Source organism: Myodes glareolus, chromosome 5 (assembly GCF_982192425.1).
Source record: "Myodes glareolus chromosome 5, mMyoGla1.1, whole genome shotgun sequence".
In the NCBI taxonomy this organism is placed as follows: Eukaryota; Metazoa; Chordata; class Mammalia; order Rodentia; family Cricetidae; genus Myodes; species Myodes glareolus.
The window spans coordinates 6,768,866-6,789,339 of record NC_142030.1 but is presented as its reverse complement, the minus strand read 5'-3'; the positions used below and the strand labels follow the sequence as shown (position 1 = coordinate 6,789,339).

Here is a 20,474-nt window from a genome sequence, read left to right as displayed (position 1 = left end):
GGTACTCATGCACCTATGAGTATGTGCACATCCTTGAGAATATCACCCATCTATGTCTGATGCCTCTCTTCAACCACCCTCTGCCCTTTGTTTTTAAGACAGAATCTCTCACAAAGACCAAAGCTCATAGATTTGCCTAGGCTGACTGACCAATGAGCTTCAGGGACCCTCCTATGCCTCCCCCTTCCCCTTGAACCCGGATTTGTCACTACACAGTGCTGGTAGGAAGGGGCTCTTGGCCTTTTAGTGGATGGTGGGATCCAACCCTAGGTCCTCATGCTGTGGTCAGCACTTTACCAAGTGAGCCCTCTCCCCCAGTCCTAAACCTCACTTTCCACAGGGTTTAGCAGTAACTTTTGAGGTTTATGCCAAAAATTTTGGGTTAATTCATAAGACAATATTCTTGCTAATAGCATAAAACAAAGTTTTGTTGGTTTTTTCATAAACCTATTCTTTTAGACTCACTGTGAGAGAGTGGGAGCGAAACAGAACGCTGCAATCATCCATTCCAGCTTCCAGGGCAGAGCTTGCATAATTTGTTACAACTTTTGGAAACATCTCAGTTACAGTTCCTGCTGCTGTGAAGAGACGCCATGACCACTGCGACTCTTATGAAGGAAACCATTTAATTAGGTGACTTACATTTTCAGAGGTTCAGTCCATTGTCACCATGGTGCGATGTGGTGCCATGCAAGCAGACATGGCACTGGAGAAGTAGCCAAGAGCCCTACATCTTATATCACAGGCAACAGGAAGTGATCTGTCTCACTGAATGTGACTTGAGCATATATGAGACCTTAAAGCCCACCTCCACAGTGACATACTTCCTCCAACAAAACAACACCTTCTAATAGTACCCTAATAGACCCTTTGGGGGTCATTTTGTTTCAAACTACCACAGGGGTCTTGAGTGTGAATGCTTGTGGGTTTTTTCCCTTTGGGTGTCAGGTAAAATGGATTGCTAAAATATAAAGTCTAAACAAATGAATTATATGTGTTCCCTGATGCCTATCACATTTACAGAGATATTCCAAAGAGGCTCTGTGGGATGTCTCAAGGACATGTACCATGTATGTTACAAAGAGTTACAGCCCCTCTGTGATGTGGATGCCCCTGGATTGGCAGAGTTCTGAGGAGCGGGTCAACATGTATCACAGCTGCGAGGGGTGCCCCACTCTCTTGAAGGAAACAGCCCAGTCCCTGGGAGCAGGTAAGGCATGGCTGGTAACTCAGCATGCATTTGTCAACTTTCTATCACAATCACAGAATGTCTGGGAATGTTGATGTGAGAATGTAAAAGGTTAACTTTGGCTCTCCATCTTCCTGGTCTCAGTGCATGGTCAGTTAGCCCCGTGGCTTCTGACTGTCCACGGGAGGCAGCATACTGGTGGGAGTATGTGACCCTGTGAAATCACTCATTGCCAATGAGCAGAAGAGAAAATGAGGAAAGGCCACCCTCCCCTTCTAGTACCTCCTTGTCAGTCCTGAGGTTCTCCTGTTGCGTCCCTTTTGGAAAATTTGAGGCCATTCAGGAGCCAAATGACAGGATGCATTTGTTCTCATCTTTGACTAACGTAACCTCATCCATCCAGTTTACTTTAATAAGTATATTGTCAAAGTGTGTATGTAGAAGTCTACATGCATTTACAAAGTATGAACATAAAATGTAGCTGTTAAGATTCTTGGTATGTGTTTATGAGTGACAGCTCTGCTGGGCCCCAGAGTTTTTGGCTTGTATGTGACTGTCCCAGTGCCCATGTATAAATTGAGTGGCAGATGTCAGCCTGCAGATTACTGTGAAAATGGTTGTCAAGGAGTTTTTGTTGTTAGGATGATTCACCATCCCCATTTCCCATATTATGTAGTTGAACCATATCTGTCTTTAAAGCTGGGCATGGGTTTAAGGCAGGGTGACAAGGGCCACCATTGTAGAGGTTGGAGAAAACATACCTGTCACTTCCTTCCCAGCTATCTCTGTGTATGTCCCACCCCATGGCATGGCCCTGGAGAGGAACAGTGTGGCATGGCCAATGTAGACTATTCCTCAATAAACACAATCCTCAGCCTCCCACTAGTGTGGGAGGTTCTTCCGTCTATGTGTTGCTTTTTTGGTTAATGAATAAAGAAACCAGCTTGGCCTATAGCAAGGTAGAACTTAGTTAGGCAGGGAAAACTAAGCCGAATGCTGGGACAAAGAAGGAGGAGTTAGAGAGAAGCCATGTAGTGCCGCAGGAGACAGATGCCGGAACTTTACCCAGTAAGCCACAGCCTTGCGACAATACACAGGTTAATGGAGATGGCTTAAATTAAGATATAAATGTTAGCCAATAAGAAACTAGAGCTAATGGGCCAAGCAGTGTTTTAAATAATATAGTTTCTGTGTGATTACTTTGGGTCTTAGCTGGCAGGTGGCCGGGAAACAAACAAACAGCCTCCTTACAATATTCCATCTCTTTAAGTTGACTGACTGTCGCACCTGCCTCGCCAGCAAGGAAGACGCAACACCGGACTCTTCTCACTGCGGTTTTATTCAGGACCTTTGAATCATCTTTTCACCCTCTCGCTACCTCTCTCAACCTCTCGCCCTTCTCCCACCTCTCGTACCTCTCGCACCTCTCACACCTCTCGCACCTCTCGCCCAGGGCAGAGCCAGCCTACAGCTTAAATAACCTCTGAGTAGCCAACCCCAGCAAGCCACGTGAGTAATGCAGATAGGTCCAGCAACGCGGAAGCAAGCCAGATAGTGTTAGCCATATATGGAGTTGTTCACACCTGAGAGTACTTACCGTAGGGAAGGTGGAAGGCAGAAACCAGCTCCACCTTTAAGGCGTGGCATCACACAGCTCTCTACAACTGGCTATAAAGTGCTTAGACTGTGTTTAGAACAGAACACAGCAACAGTGATGTTGTCCATTTTCCACTGAAGATGGCAATCCTAACCTGTCTTAGCCCAGAGTCTGGTCACTGCTCCGTCAGGGTGCTCAGCACATGGGATGTTCATGAGTGTGTGGTTGAGGAAGTAATCTGTTTCCTCTTCAAAGGGATACAATGTTCATCTCACAGCCTCCACCAGGCAGCAGAAGGGTTGCCATAACCCTGCTCTGTCTACTCTTTTGTGGGATTTCTAAACAAAGTTTGTACTTTTCCCAGATGCTTGCCCCCCTCTTACAGTGCCTGCAGTATGTTGATGTGAGTGAGAAAATGCTCTTGTCTTGAAGGATTCCTGGAACTTCTGTCAGATACACTTCATGCTGGAAAGGACTTTGAGATTATTCTGAAGTTTCAATTCAACCAACTAAATGGATTGCTCCTTTTCATTCACAACAAAGAGGGACCGGATTTTCTTGCTGTACATTAATGAATTTAATTAAATTTGTTTTTAAATTATCAGGTCCAACTTTGAAAGAGATAAATTGTGTATTGGAACTAGACACAATTGGATTTGTAAAATTCACTTTTATTTTCATTTTTTTTCCTCAAGTAGTCTTTATTTTTATAGGCCTATGAAATGTCTTATAGGGTTAAGACAATTTGTTAAACTGACAATTAGTACTATAAACGTTGTGAATTGAACACAACAGAGCAGATGTTAAGAATTAAGAAAATCCAATTTAGTTTCTTGATACATGAAAAATACCTCTTCATTATCTTTTGATATAGATTCAAAATGTACTGTATGTATTTCATTCAGTGTCTGATAAAGCACAATATGATGAATGCTAATGAACAGCACTCCATCTGAGAACTCAATTATCATCCTTTTATGTCTTCTGTTCTATTTCCCCAACTCTAACCAGAATCAATATGTAATGATAATTTTGTGTTTCTTATTGGTTTGCCTTTTATAGTTTGACTAACATATGTGAATGAGTGCTACAAACTTGGGGATTTATGAAATCGATATGTAATATATTTTAAGGAATTTGTATTTATTCACAGAAGTCTAGATTTTTCACATTTTCCAAGAAGGTGTTCCATTTTGCAGGGCTGCATACTATGCCTCTCATCAATAGCACACTGGCTATTTCCACGTCTCTGCTATGGTGAATAAGTTTAGTGTGAGCTGTTTCCCTAAAGGCAATGATATTATATAACAGTTTTGCATTTACTGTAGTTTTCCAATCAGATGCTGTTGCTAACTGTGTGCAGCACTGGGGAGCTGTCACAGCAGCTATGAGTTCCTTCTGCACTTCACTGTCCCATCCCAAATCTACATCTGTCACCTCTTCCAGAACATTTCTCCTGGTGTGCTCCATGTTTTGAACTCAGTGTCATTTACGGCATGAGCCTCTTCTCGCAAGCCTGCTTCTGCATCTGCCATTCTTGTGGTGATAATGGTGAACCTTCTCCCATTGGTCACGCCAAAAGGATCAGAGATGTCATAGACTTTGTTTTTTGTGTCAGTTTGACCAAATACCTGACAAGATCCAAAGGAAAGAACATATTTTAGCTAATGAGTTCAGATATTTAACTCTGTAGTCCTTGACATTTTCAGGAAAATCAATGATGATGGGAGCAGGCTCCAGAAGCTTCTGCTACATGAAGCTTAGGGGAGTGTTGGGGTTTTGACAGAGGGAAAGCAGGGATGGGCTAGGGAAACAGGTGCCCTTCAGAAACACACTCCCAACAATGTACATCCTAAAATTAGCCCGTGTGTCCCACAACCATGGTCTCATTATAATTTGCTCTGGTTTTCTAAGTTTTTTTTATTCATGTGCATGCATTTTATTTTACTTTATATTTTTATAAATATATGTATATACTTTGCCTGCATGCATGTCTATACACCACAGGTGCTTTGCCTGCATGTACTTCTGTGTACCACATGTTTGCAGGCACCCAGAGCCAAAGAGAGGTAAAATATATACCCAGAAACTCAAGATCGGCCCTGGAAATGCTTCCACCTGCACACACAGTGCTGTTTGCTCGTCTCTCAGGTGATTCAGTGCAATTGCATCAATAGTAACAGGTCCTTGGTGTTTCTCACACTGTTCTATACAGTTTTCTGGATGAGCTGCCATAGATATGCTTTGGGTTTCAAATGAGGGCATTTATTAAGTACATAGCAAGTAGAAGGATGAATAGCAAGTATCAGAAAGACAAACAGATAGACAGAGAGAGTAACACCATCAAATTGGGTGGTTGAAACTCTTGACAGAAATCACCTGACAAAGTCCCATTGAGGTCGTCAACTAGAGTTCCAGTGAGGCCTGCTCAGAGCAGGGTGTCCCTGGGGCAAGACTTCAAGTTAAAGAGCAAAGAGCAGTAGGAAGGTAAACTTATCAAAGCTGGTACTCAGGCTGGCCTGCAGAGACTGAGCGGCGAAGTCGAGGCAATCAGCTAGAGTTCTCAATTAAACCTTTTCCATATGGATATGCTTCCCACACTCAACTACTGGCCTCTTCTTCCCACTGTAGGTGCCTTTCTATCATGGGTTGAGCAATAGTAGCCTCTACAGGGAATAGTTCACCTGCTGCTGCTGAAGGCCATGATGATTTCACTCCTGACCTACTTCGGCCTTTTTCCCCTCCTTACCACAGCCCAACCTGTCCTCAGACAAGAGTTCTGATGACACGTTGAGACAATCAAGCTTGCATCAGAAATGGGTGGGACAACCCTGCTTCCCTAGCCAGCATCTGGGCATAGCCAAGCAGTGCATGGCCGTTTACCAGTGTGGCTACTTCACCTACTGGTCCCTAGTGCATTCTGTACTGGCCACCATGCTCTCATGCATTGCTCTAGGAAAAACTTCTTAGCGACTCCCTGATCGCCATTATTATTGTGCTGATTGTAGTGGCTTTCAGTGTTTTACTGATCCCAGCTTCCGGTGGATGCTTCCTTTGCCCAAGAAGATGAACTTGATATGAAATGAGTCAGTACAAGCCGAAGCTTTTGGTGTCAGACGAAGGAAAGATAAAGTTTCTCATGTCCTTCCAAATCATCCAAAATCTACGTCTACAGACTGAGCAATGCTCTCTGCCTCCCATTCCTGTGTCTCTCCTGAACTGTAACCTCTCTTTAAACCTGATGTCCCCACACATATCTACCCCCTGCTTGGAAGGGACCATGCACCTTACATTACTCTAAATTGTGTGTGTGTGTTATTCACCTGTGTGTGAATGTATGCTTACATGTGTGGGTGTGAACATGTATGTGGGTGCCCTTGTACGATTACACACGTGTATGTGTGCATATGGTAGCCCAAGTTTGATGTCAAATTTCTTTCTAGATTTATTCTCCACTGTATTTATTGAGACAGGGTCTCCTGCTCACTCCAAAGCTTATCAGTTCAGTCAGTCCAAATATCCAGTTTGCTCTAGAGAGCCTTGGTCTTTTCCTCCCCAGTGATGGGACTGTCTGCTACCTGCTCAGGGATGCCAAGTCTGGGCATTACCCTTGTGTGGCAAGTGGTTTATCCATGGAACTATTACCCCCGCTCCTCTAAATCTTCCTTGACTCTTGGGAAGCGAGTGGCTCATATGTCCACTGTTCGTGTGATATTCCCTCGCTGTCTTGGCTACAGGAGTGCCCCAAGAATGCTCCTTTGTCCTCTGTGGGATTTTAGGGAGCTGTTGGTCTTCATGCTGACTGAATGAAGGGTAGTGTCTGCTTGCTGGGGATGCATCGTAAGGATGTCTACATAGGAGACAGATTCTTCTCCCAGCAAGATTTAATTTATTTATTTAACATGCTGAGCTCAAACCTTCAACAAGTACGGCAGCTGATTTCACACCTAAAACAAAATTTTAAAAAATGGTAGGTAAAATAATTATCATGTAACATTTTGAGGAAAAACATATGAATATTTTTCCCTCACACTGAAAATTTGGGTAAAATATGCTGACATTAGAAAATGGTGCATTAATCTAAAAGAATACACACAGAGGCAATTATGCTAGAGACTCAGAATAAAACTGAAACATTGAATCAAAATATATCTTACAAATTTGAAATTGAGTTCACTAACCATTTAAAACAAGCTTCATCAAGCTTGACATTTCATTTTCTTATTGTCTTGTCAAATTTTTCCCCCAAATTAAATTGATACATGCAGTCGTATTTTCTCATTTTCTAAGAACTCCACGATGGAGTCATAGTTCATAGTGTTCTCCTCTCCAGTTCACCAGTCATTTGGAGTAGGATTTAATCTGTTAACTATGTGAGACAAAACGCTGCTGCCTCCACAATAGCATACTGTGTAGAATAATCATTACTGGGTATGAATTTGTTTGACTCAATACCACATTCTTCATGCCAATTGTAAGCTTGCAAAGTATTTCATTATCCATTACTTCAGTCCTGCGTAGGACAAAGTAGAAGGCGTATTGAGTGCGTTCAGGGGAGCGGTGTGCTTTTCCTCCAGAAACCGAACTCTGCTCTTCTCTAAACTGCCTTGCTGCCACTTTTTGATGTGGTTTTTTTTTTTTTTTTTAAAAAAAAATATAATCTACAGATGGAGCTGAGGAGCAGGCTGCTGAGATTCCCGTTAAAATCCAGTCTTATCTTTACACAAGTGGATCCCTGGTGGTGACCGGCCTATTGTAAAGGAAACTGGAATGCAGGCCTTATCAAAAAGGAAGGCACCGTGGTGGTGTCATTTGGTGTGAATGAGCTCCTGGGGCGAGCTTTACAGGCTGGAGCCCAGACTCTGCGGGTGAATTCACCTGTCTATGTGGGTGGGATCCTACAGGAGCTGCAGGACTCCAACAGCCCTGTGATTCTACAGCAAGATAAGATCCCCGCCAGAGGCCCCACCTTTGGACATGATCCTGTCCCAGCAGGCTTCAGTGGTGCTGCCGGTTCAAATACGGCAGCAGACTTGTATTAAAAGTTTACTTGCTAGTCCTCCCACTCTTTTCTTAGGGATCTTTAAGTTTTAAAAAAAAAACAAAACACTGGACATCAGGCATCTCTTAAACAGTTTTTTTTTAAAGATGTGTTTTAAAGAGCTGCTATTTATTTTTATTTTATGTTTGTAGCGTGCCTGAATGTATTTATGTACATCACATGATGCAGTTCCCGTAGAAGCCAGAAGGGGGCATTGGATTCCCTGGAACTGGAGTTACAGTGGGTTGAGAGATGCTGGGAACTGAAACCAGGTCCTGTGCCAGCGCAGCCAGGGCTCTTAACCACCCAGGTAGCCCCAGACAGTTTTCTATGTTGTTTCCAAGAGTGTGCCCCCACGCTACTTAGATTCAACACATTTATTCCTACATGTCTTCAGCAAATACAATTGTCAAACACATACATCAATTTTATATGTGTTACTTGCATATTTTCTTGGAAAATGTACGTGGTTCGGGATTTGTGATTATTAATCATTATCTCTTCGTGAAAGTGAAAAAGAGAAGTTTGTATAGGTGTGTGAACAATCAGGAAAATGCTGCGATTTCATCTTTTTAAACCTCTGAGCTCACTAGCTCCATGTCTTCTCAGTAAAATGTTTAGGCAGAAAAAAAATAACAAGAAGCAGTGAGTTTGGTTGAATTTCAAATATATTTGTAAAAAAAATAGAGAGTTTTGATTATCAGTAACCATCAGAAAAAGGAAAGAAGTTAAACACTTAGCCCAGCAAAAACAAGACAAAACTAAAAACAACAAAAAACCCACCTCATGTTTTTTGTCTTTAACTAGAAAAAAAAACCACTCTAAAAGGCAGCTGATCATGTTGGCATTGGAGAGACTGAGGCAGGAGGATGACAATTTTGGTGCCCTCTGAGCTATATGGCGAAACCCCTGATTCAGAGAGAGAGAGAGAGAATGAGAAAGACTAAAGATACCTGTGTGCAGTCCATATTGAGTACTGCACACGAGGCACCGTGAGTTCTTCACAAGGAGCCTATGATGGAGACATGGTGATCATGACCCACTTGGCTTGATGGATGAGGAAAGTGAACAAGAGGGACAAGCATCATTTGCCAGGGGTCACATGACTAGAAGGTAGATACAAGAGAGTAAGTCTGCGGTGAGCAGCATGGTTCTCCAGTTGGGTTTCTCATTATAGTGCAGGGTTCTTTTCATTGGTGTTTGCCGTTGCTCCACCTGTGTGGCAAAGGGAAAACCAGAGACTTCCAGCGTGTGGCCAAGCGTGCTCTCGTACAGAGAATGGTCTCTGCACCTTTTTAAATCTTTGCACCACGAATGGTTAAAATTTCCATGAAACAGTCTTTGCCTATTGGGTAAGTACATAAAGATTTAAATGACTTTGAATAGAAAATATATGGAGCGCTCTACAGAGACTTTCAGCGGAGGCGCAGCAAGGAGTTAATGAATAACCGGGGTCTGAGACAGTAATGGCATTTTCAAGGCACTTAAGATGTAGCAGCTGCTAAAAATAGTACATTCTTGCAGGATCTCCTCTAGATTTCCAGGCATTCTGGTATTAGAAAGAATCGGGCACTCCTCCGTGAGTGAGAATATCCTGTCCTGTTTACAATGGAGTGGGCAATGTTGGGTAAAACCACTCGCTTATCCAGGCTTAGGCTTTAGAAGTACACCTCACCCTATTACAACTGATGGCCTTGGAGACGTGAATGCGTGGAACGATGAGCTGGTACTGAAATTTAAAGCATCCACGCAGACCCAGAGGAACAATTTTACCTACACGAGCTATAAGTCAATGATGGTGATGGATAGTTCATTTATACGTAGAATAATTTTTTGGTGCCGTGGCTTTTATCCCTGTCACCAGTTTTGCAATACTGATAAATAATTGAAGCCTAGTATGCTGGACCATAGTAACAATTTGAAATTAGCTTTCTTCATCATCATCTTCATCATCATTATCATCACCATCAGCACCATCCGGTACCCTGAAATGGGGTCAAATGGTGTTAAAAATTCAGGTTCTAAGACACACACACACACACACACACACACACACACACACACACACACACACACCTGTGCCTTAAGTTTCTGATTCACGTACTTTGAGACACGCAGGTCTATTTTACCTGGATATATTCTCACCTGAGAGAATATTCACCACATAGAGGCACAGCCTACAGGCAACCAAGTGTAATTAAAATGAATTACACTTGCTCAATGTAGCCCTTTTGAGCCTCTCAATAGCCTTAACCCTTTAGCCTTCACCCTTTTCTGAGCTTCCTAATTACACCGTCTTTCTCCCAGGCTTTATTTTGTGATTATATTCATGCTATTTTCCCCCTAGTTATTAATGTAATTGTCCTTTGGATAAAATGCAAAATCAAGTTTCCTCTTTGCTTTTACAAGTTCTTGGGCATTTTGTTTGCTAAAATTGTATCGCCTCTCAAAGGACAGTGGGAGTTTGTCTTCTTGGAATTATCACTTAGGACAGACGTGCATTCACATTCAGGCCAGCTAGAAGTGGCCCAAGGCACACAATGTCGTGGTGTATGCTCCGCCTAAAACTCCTGGGAGACAGGAACTGGCCAAACCCATCCTGCATACCTGTCACCTCACACACCCCGCTGCTGCTCTCCTCCCACGTAGACACTTGGGCCACCTTCTAGATATTCAGAGGGTTGGGTGATGGGAAAGCAGAAGGAGGGTTAAGGGAACTTTGTTGTTTTGCAGAAAAAGGCTCCAGCCCTGCCGAAAGCAATCCCTTTCTAGGCTTTTTATCGTCACATTCATCCGAGTTTGAAAATAGCTTTGGGAGTGTTTGGTGACACAGAGTTGAGATCATGATGTCAAGCTTTCCAGGGAGTCATTCCACCTGCAGGAAACCACGGAGGCGACCCCGCAGGTGAACTCATCAGCACCACCTGCAGGCAGGAGCCCTAGAGGCTTTGGCTTCAGTAGCTGATGCCTGTGAAACCTTCATACCTCTCTAGACTCCCCTGATGTGCCAAATGGCAGGCAGTTACCATATCTGTGGCCTTCCCAGACTTTAAAAATCTGTACATTGAAATGATGTCCATGTCACTAGATTTTTAACAACTTGTGAAAATTTTGGTGAAATGCAATGAACTTGCCACTTTCACTTACCACCAGCTTCAATGTGTTTGTGTGTGCACATGTATGTCCAGGTACACATTGTGTCTGCATGTGACGTATATGCCTTTGTATATGGTGGCCAGAAGTCAACTTGCTTTTGTTCCTTGGGTACTATATACATATCTACTTGTTTATTCACTTATTTTGGGGTTAGAGCTCTTCCTTGCCTGGGTCTCTCTGTTTGGCAAGATGGGCTGACCAGAAAACACCAGGGCTCTGCTGTCTCCACCTCCCCAACACTGGGGTTACAAACACTAACAGAAATGTCCAGCATTAAAACAACTGTAATATAACATTTGTATTCAATCTTTATAAAATTTATACACGGACCCAATGTATTTTGATCATTTTGACACCAACTCCTGTCCTCTAGCACCTGGGCATCCATTCTCCACCTTGCAATCCTTTGTCATCTTTTATTTTATTTTAATAATTCACTAAGTCCAATTTGTGCAACCTAGACAGAGATAGGTAAGGGTCCACTTACCAGAGGAGAGTTTACCAGGCAGGAACTATTCCTCTAAAGGAAATTGATTTTCCATCTCTTGGCCATCAGCTGTCAATAGCTGCTCAGCTAGAGGTGGAGGCATGGGAGCCTTGCTCCTTGTTAGAGTGCGCACCAGCTTGACCTTGTACAGGTCTTTTGCAGGTAAACATATCTGTTAGAGTTCATGCATATGTCGGTCCTGTGCCCTCCTGTTCAGAATATGTTTTGCTGTGGTCCTCCCTGACCTCTTGCCCTTACAGTCTTCCAACCCCCTCCTTCCATGATGCTCCCTGACCCGTGGGTAAAGGGTGTGATGTGAAGGTCCCATTTCTGGCTGAGCCTTCCCTAGCCATTTTTTCCTTTGTGCTTTGACCAGTTGTGAATTTCAACATTAATCACCACACAAAGACGTTTCTCTGCTGAGATATAAGAGCTGGATTAATAGATGGGCAGAATCGTAAATTTAAAGGAAAATTGGATGCTACATATATTTCAGCAAGATAGTAGTAGTGGATTCACACTTCGGGCCTGTGTTTTTCCTAGCCATGGGTTCTGGGTCAGGCTTATAGTACCAGGTATGCATTTCCTCCTCTGTAACTGGTCTTAAATCCAATAACAAAACAATTGGCTGTTCCCATAATAATCATGCGACTATCGTAGCCATCAGCACGTCTTGCTCGGTCTGTCATTATTATAGATTGCAAAGTTCACAGCTTGGAGAGCTGGTGGGTGACTTTTCTCCACTACAAACCTGCATCTCACCTTTCAGCACTGTGAAAACTCAGGAGCAAGGACTGTGATCCAAGTCTGTGATCTCTTCGGCAGTGGGGTCTCACCATCAAGTTCTGATAAAGCACGACATTCATATTTGGTTTCCAAGGCTAGAACTCCGGTCCTCGGAACTGCAAAGCAAGAATTTAACTGGTCTGAACCCCCCCACACACAGAGGCTTTTTGACCTTTGAGTGGACCATTTCACGGGGACCTCTCGGTGGCACTGTGAATCAGCAGCCATGCAGACACATCGCCATCCCACCTCTAGAGCTCGGCTTTGACAACCAGGAGCCCTGGAATAGTATGGACTCCTCAGAGCAGCATAGCCACCGTGAAAGCGGCTTTTCCTTTGCCATCCTTTAATGGGGAGGGACGACTGGGTGCAGAGAGGTGAGCTGATCCTCGCAGGTATCATCAGAAAAGTGACTGCTGTGATAACAGAACACTTTGGTTCTGAATTTTCCAGCAAATTCACTGTGTACTGAGCCTCACTGCTTCCAGTTCAGCCCAACCAACTGAATTGTCTACCATGTATTGAAGCTAGACTGGCAGTATTGATTAGTCAGGCCTGAAGATATTGGAATAATAGCCAAAGGTGCTTAAAGGGAAGTAGCCTGTAGCTTAACATGATAGAAAAAATAATAAGAAACCAGCTTAGCACTGAAGAGAGCAGTTTGGCCATTTTAATCTTTAGTAATGCTCGTAGTGTACCCAGACCTTGCAAATCTGACAGTGCGCGGTACAGAAAGAAGGTGAATGTCTGTGTGTGTGTGTGGGGGGGATTCCTCCTGCAATCCAGGATCGGCCTCAATCATCCTAATCTGGTGCATATTTCTGGGCATTGTCTTGCCAGACTTTGTGGAACTGAGCTCCCTCTGTCTGTCCATGCAAACATCCCTTGGTTGACCAGATGTCTGTCTATGTTTGTTCTCTAGTGAACGCACAGGGAAACCTAGAAATGCACTTGATCCCATGCTCTGGTGGTGGCAGTCAGTGTTTCAAGCTCAGCCTATAGAACATACATTCTGTGACGTTTGTGGGGTGAGTGTGGCTGACACTCACTGGCAGGCTTTGCCAGTGTGAGTGTGAACCCAGTGCACATCCAGGGTGTATAGTCAAGATGACAGGGCTCAGGAAAATGGCAGAATGTAGTACCCTAGTCCTTTTCTGGGGGTTGAGCAGGACCACATTCCGTATGTGTAAAATAATCATACAGCTCATGTCCATGTATGGGGATTCTTCACACTCTATCTTCTTCCCAAACCATACCGATCCAAGGCTCACTACTACCTCATGCTGACAATTTTCCAGTGCTGACTGAGCACATGGAGACTCCTTTCGAGCCTGTGATGAATGTTTAAATTTTACTTATGGCTAAGGAACTTAGAAACTGTAGGCCGACATAGGCAGAGGACAATCTGTCTAAGCGTCAATGCAGGATCATAATTATCTGTGTACATGCAGCTCTTCAAAAGGATTCCTATAAATATGTCTCTGCAACTATTAAGTAGGATGATAAGTAAGAGCCATAAAGATTTCTCAAACAAGGCTTGAAAGTTTAATCCTTGTCCCTAACAAAACCCTCCCCTAAGAAGTAGAGCTGCAGAGCACAGAAACAGTGGGTCATTAATGACCCAAGCCCTTCCCGTGCCACGAATCCCTTTCTGTTTGCTCAGGTTCCGTGGTTGCATGAAGACAGTCGCATTTGCACGGGGGTGCTGTCGTTAACTTGGCATCTGTGTCCAGCCGTGCTGTCAGAGTCAATCAGGATGGATGCCCATCAAGTGACAGTGCTGTTAACTGTGGGGGAAATGACTCCATCCTGGTTTATTGGGGAAGCCGGCAGAGTATTTACGAGAGCAGGCTCCAGCCCTTTACAGGTAATGTGGAGGTCTCTAAATGAAATGCTGCGGGTCTGCCTTTTGCTTTCTTTTCCCTTGCTGGCAGCCTACTGTGAGTCTATAGGAAGCTGGTTTTCAACTTTCTACTTATTTCCCTTTAAGAATACCTGTACAGGTTCATAGCCTCCCATGAAGGAAGGTCTGTGTCGAGTGATTGGAGTCGGGGACAAACAACAGGCACAGGTAGCATCCGCTGATTTTCAAATGTAACTGTGCACACATATGCCCATAAACACTGATCCCGAAGCAACACCATTTGGGTTTGAAAATGGCTGTGGAAAAACACAGTATACCACTGCATTTGAGTTTGTAAGAGTTAACCACATGCCTGCTCAGGCCTTTTTCTTTCCCCTTTAGATGCAGAGAAAGGAAAGTGAGGTACTTATGAATTTAAGAAGTGCCACCATACTGTTTCAGAGTGAGAAACCTCTGGCAGTTGTCTGTATCCCCAAAGCCAGAAGACAGACATGAGGGTACCATTAGGTGGAAGGTATCATCTCGAGCCTCACAGACGGTGCTCTCAAAAGTCCTGCTTGGTTAGAACCAGGTGCATCTCTTTGTCATGTCCTAGAAGACATTTGTCATGGTGGCAAGCAATGACACCGTAGGATGAACCTCCAGGGCAAGAAGTTGCATGTTAGTTTAATGGTTTCACCTCAGGAGAGAAGCAATGAGGAGACATGTTAGAGCAGATCTCAGACAGCTGAGCAACAGGTGTTCTGTCCTCATGGCTGTGACGGCACCGTCTTCCCTGGGGAAGCATGGCTGGGAGCTATTGATTGCCAAGAGTTTGGTAGATAGTAGTATTCCATCAAAGCAGACTAATACGTGTCAGGGCTTCTAGCACATTAATGCTGGCTGCTGTCCCTGAAAACGATTTCTCCAGCCAGTAACAGTTGGTCAAAACCAGGTTTTACACCATGGCGTTATTTTATATTGCTCAATAATGGTTACTGTCCAAGGTACCCTTAAAGGGACCTTCATTGTAAGGATGTGAAATACTGAGATATATCGCTAACAATAACTTTCAAGGCTCGCTGCCTATAGATTTTCCAAGGAGGATGATGGGAGAGTGTCCTAAGATGACTTAAGTAACTTATAGAAAAGATGGAGGTGAACACCCCCTTAAAGCCCCCCTCAAGCTTAAAATAAACAGGAAGCTTGGAATTAGTAATTGGCATGTTTCTAACTCTGTTTAATAATCCACCAGGTTCTTAGCAAATATTCTCTAAAAGCCTGCTTTTAAACAGTTTAGAGGGTGTCTAGAAAGTATGTACTTAGCTTACTCCCCGACTTGACCCACTCTGGAGCTCTAAAGGTCCAGCCATGGTCTGACCGTTACATCCTATGTCATCAATTCACATTTGCAATCTGACCGCAACACCACGCAGCTCCCGAGGGCCAGAGAATAATTGCACTATTTAATTATTTTTGAGTTGGTTTTGCTTTGTCCCTTATGAGAAGACCATCTGGTAGACAGTGCCATCTTTGCCCTGCACCACATTGCAGAACTAATAAAATCAGCATCTCTCCACTTGTCTCTTTCCTGGCAACTTGGTTGTGTGTCCTGTTTTCTGTCGATGCCTGTAGTGTCTTAAATGCACAGAGAGTGCTATTCTCTGTGTCTCCTCTCATCCTTAATGTTCACTTTGTTTCCCTTCAAGCTGTCCTGCTGCATTGGTCTGAACGGTGAAGTCAGGGAGGAGACTATTTGATGTGGGAAACCCTGCTGTCTTCCGCTGTCTTCGCCATCCATTGATGGGGCTCAGAAGCCCAGGCGCGGTTAGAGCGGTCTCTCATCCATCATCCTGCCACACAGTTTCTTGGACTCTTTCTTTGTGTCCCAGTGCAGTCATCTGTGATGAAGTTGTTACTGATCAGAGCTGTGTAAATATCTAATAAATAGTTAAGATTACGGATTTTTGAAATTGGGACTCAGCCTGAGAGGTCTTTTATACTTCCTCCAAGTGTTCGCATTTTGTTCTGAGAGATACTGAAGAGACTGCCTCTAAAACTGATTTTGAAAACCATCCAGGCACCAACTCCCTTAACCCCCCAAATGCAATTAAAAGTGTGCCCCATATATCATACCTGCTGAAGCTGTGTTTTTTGAACACCATTTAAAAAACAATTGGATTTGTAAACAGCCATTCAAGTATCATGTACAATCGTGTGTGTGTTTTTTCCCCTTTTCTTGGCTACATGGAAGGTGTAAAAGTGTCAGCTCACCGTGTGTAATAACAGCCTAATTACCTTTCTCCAAAGCCGTACAGCATTATATTGCTTCACCTTGTCGTCTGCCTACCAAGCGCCTCCTTCCTGATGAGTGTCACTTAAACACGTCGGGTACATTCAATGTTTTCAGAAAACCTGGTCTCAACTTCAAAGAACGTTATGTCGATGGAGTTTTGATGGTCGTGAAATATAGCTTAAACTGAATGGCTCAAGATGTGCAGTCATATTAAATCAATGCTGAAAAGTTACAACTCTAATAAATTGTATTTATGCTAATGGTCGAGTCTGATTTACGGCTGCCATTAAAAGTGAAGAATAGGAAGAGTCATCTCCTCAGCCCGGTGCTAGCTCTCCCTTTCTTGTTTCTTCTTTCCTAGCTCCGCAAAGTGTGCCAACTCCCTCAAGAGCCCAGAGCATAAATGGATAGAGCATTGAGGTGGCCTGGGATGAACCCGCTGTGGTTAAAGGTGTCCGGGAGACGTACATTCTGAAAGCCTACAGTGGGGACAAGCCCCAGGCCCACATACCCTCTGCCTGTGTTGAGCTCCACGACAACAGCACTCAAACAGGTAAAAGAGACTGCTGAGTAGGGTCTGTCTTACAGTCTCTTTTGTTTTGATTTGGAATAACAAAATGTTTTTCACACTTTATTCCCCCAAATACATTGAATATATGTGTTTTTGCCCAGTGACAAACAATGAGAATGAGGCACATTGTAATGACACACTCACAGGAATGTGAAGCACAAGGCTTGGGAAGCTAAGACAGAAGAATAATGAGTTCAAGGCCAGTCCAAGTTACATTGTTAGGTATGAGGCTAGGCTGGGCTATATAGCTATACTCTGTTTCAAAACACACAAATAACAAGAAAAATAAAACAAGAAGATTTCCATGTAATGTGCTGAATCCTGTGTCTATCTACCCAGGATAAAAAGAGTAAGTCTACAAAGCACACAGGTTCACTGGGAGGTCCATCTTCTCCCCTTCCTCTCAGAACTGGGTCATAGTAGTCATAACCTGGGAATATTTCATAAATACCTTTTGAAGACCATACACATATGCAAACATACAAATTTAAATCATATACATACGTATATAAAATATTTATATCCATGCACAAATATGTATCTGACCATTTTGCATATTTTACCATGCAAAACTTTACTCTTTGGGACTAGCTCAAGTTCACAGAGCCATGATTTATTGTAAAATTGGTGATTAAGCCTAATTATCTCAAGGTGGAGGGGGGTTGTAGCCCCAGCCATTTGCCTGGCAAATCGGGGAATCAATTTTTCACAGTGCAGCTAGCCATGAAGAAGGATTAGAAGAGAATACACCCACACACCTCACTGACAAATCTCACACCAAAACCCATGTGTGTAGAAAGAGCACTTTTCAACATTCAGAAATGTTACAGCAGATTTAACTAGAAAGCCGAACAGAGGCCTTTGTCCCCAAGAGGTTAAGACAGCAAATGTGGCGGGAAAAGCTTTCCTCTATTGAAAGTATTCATGACGAGGAGAGTCATCACATAGATGCGAGCATCTCCTTGAGTGCTTCCCCTCATTCCAGAATGTTCATCAATGATCCCAAACCTTGACCACTTCTTTAGAAGTTTTATGGATAGACTGAATGCCTGCCTGACCCAATTCTTTTTAATTACATTTATTTATTGTGGGTGTATTTGTACGAGTACGCAGGCCACAGTGCCAATGTTGACATCAAAAAATACCTAGAGGTTATTCTCTCCTTCCATGATATATGTCCCGGGGATTGAACTCAGGTCCTCAGGCTTGGTGACAAGTGCCTTTATCCGCTGAGCCAGTTCATCATCCCACAGCCAAATTTTATATAAAAACATGTTCTCCACTACCTTCCTCTCTCCGACACGTCCTGGTGGAAGCTCAGCCTGACAAAGTCCCCTGCTGACAGGTTTCCATGCTGCACAATGGGCTAAAGCCTGGAAGCTGTCTGATGGGGAAGCTCAGCCAATCACATTTGGCTAGGGGCGGGCACCTGGATTCTCAGGTGATTCTTCCTTGGCCCCAGGCGGCCACACCCTAGCCAAATGTGATTGGCTGAGCTTCCCCATCAGCTGTCAAGCAATTTACCACAGACAGTTTTCAAGAAGCAACAGGCCCACCCCATTTCTATAGCAACACTAAGCCCTCCTCCACATTTATCTCTGAAAATTTTCTCTACTTATAAAGAATTCTTGATTTTGTCTTATATCATATAGAACTCCTAAATTTGCTATTTTATTTTAATTCGCTCTATACAAAACCTTAAGAGATATTAGCTGATATAATATCTTCATTTTTCTGTGAGATATTTAAAAATTAAAAATTCCAGGCAACTTAGTATTTGTTCATGTTAGATAGGTCAACAGTAAATACATTCTTGAAATAACAAATTTATATTTAGGGAATAAGTGAGTCTGATACTGAGGGTGGAGAAGCATTTCCAAGACACTTTCTGCCTCGCTTCCTGTCATGCTACCTGCCAGTTAGGTTGTAGATTCCCATCCTCTGGAAGAGTGATTCGGGGAACTGGAACTCAGGTCCTTGCTTGCACGGCAAGTGCTTTGCCCACTAAGCCATTTCTCTAGCCCTCTCTTTCTCTGACCTTCTATTTCTGCCCTTGTAGGCTGAGGACACATTGACTTGTTCCCAAAAGGTGCGTGCACTGCTCACAGCTCGAACGGGCAGGCAAGCACCAGTGCAGATGGGATCTTAGGGAAAAAGGACAGCTCCAAGTTTACTGTAGAGCTTTACTGATGCAGACACAGAACAATGGTGCAGGGGGAGCTGAGCATCGAGCACCTTAAGTCACCTTGGGTAATTACCCAAGGCAAAGAACTCCAGAGTGAAGAAAGGAAAGACTAGGAAGCGAGATGAGGAGATGGCGGGGTTGACCCCAAGGCTGGGCTGCATGGCCGTGGGACAGGCGGGCTGGAGGGGAGGCAACCACTTATGAAGCAGACATCACCACGCCAACAAGCCTTGCTGTCACTTGGGAAAGTAACTCTTCTTTGGCATAACTGAGGTGACTTTGGTTGAGATTTTAGTATTTTAATTGATTTTGCTCTTTAGAATCACATTTATTTGACTAAAATAATGCTGATACCGGGTGTACACAAGCTCTTTAGATTTATTGCCTGATGCAGAATTCTTTACCAATTAAGTTGAAAAGTATTTTCAGAAAATGAATTCATTTCTTTTCATTAATTATTTTTCTGTTTTATAATGAGTTATTTTACTCTCCAGATTTAGGCCTTTTGTCTGTGGAAAGTTCGGCCTTACGTATATGATCCTGATTTTTTGTAAGAAACGGCAAGTTTTCAATTTAACTCTTTCTTCTCGGGTAGCCCTCCATTTATTTTAGCTTTCAGAACTTGTGTCAGAGCCTGGCCTGGTGGCACATGTCTTTAAGTCCCTTACTCGGAAGGTAGAATCAGGCGGATCTCTGTGAGTTCAAGGCCAGCCTGCTCTACAGAGTGAGTTCCAGGACAGCCAGGGCTACACAGAGAAACCCTGTCTTGAAACAAAACAGCTGCAAAGACCTGGTGTCAAGTCAATGCATACCCAGAGTCCATTCCTGCCAAAGATTTCTCACATGACCAGAGACAGATTTAAAGTGATATCACTGAAAAGGTTCTCACTTTCTCAGTGGGATATCAACCCTCATTTATTTAATTATTGCAGCAAAGGCAAAAATGAATTTCTCATGCAAAGTATTTTTCTTAGAAATACAAATATGAGAAATTCTCCATCATAGTTACACTTATAGATCTCTAAATTACAGATTTTGAACTTTAGGTTATTGTTTCATAATTTTTCGTGGCTTTTTGTTCTGTTTTATGTTTTTGAGGTTTTGATTATTTTCATTTGACCTTCCCAACTGACCTTTAATTCTTTTAAAGTCTTAAAGGTTTTATTTTTCCATTCCTTATTTTGCTAGCTTTTCCTTCCACCTGTATCTCAACATTCTCAATTGTCACCTGCCTGTCTGGTCACCATTTGACTTGTGTCTTGATTCATAGAGACCATATTTATTAATTGCACTCAAATGGTGCTTTCGAGATTGTACAGGCAT

At 43.2% G+C, this 20,474-nt stretch overlaps 1 protein-coding gene across 1 annotated transcript in view; it reads left to right on the top strand.

Moving 5' to 3' along the window:
* Ush2a (usherin) overlaps positions 1–20,474 on the top strand; it is a 683,507-nt gene that overhangs the window by 281,237 nt on the left and 381,796 nt on the right. Inside the window, 8 exon segments of the mRNA XM_087905997.1 lie at positions 1,024–1,067; positions 1,069–1,210; positions 3,219–3,349; positions 7,454–7,730; positions 13,919–13,956; positions 13,958–14,123; positions 14,247–14,327; positions 16,757–16,948. Coding sequence (XP_087762123.1) covers positions 1,024–1,067; positions 1,069–1,210; positions 3,219–3,349; positions 7,454–7,730; positions 13,919–13,956; positions 13,958–14,123; positions 14,247–14,327; positions 16,757–16,948 — 1,071 coding nt within the window.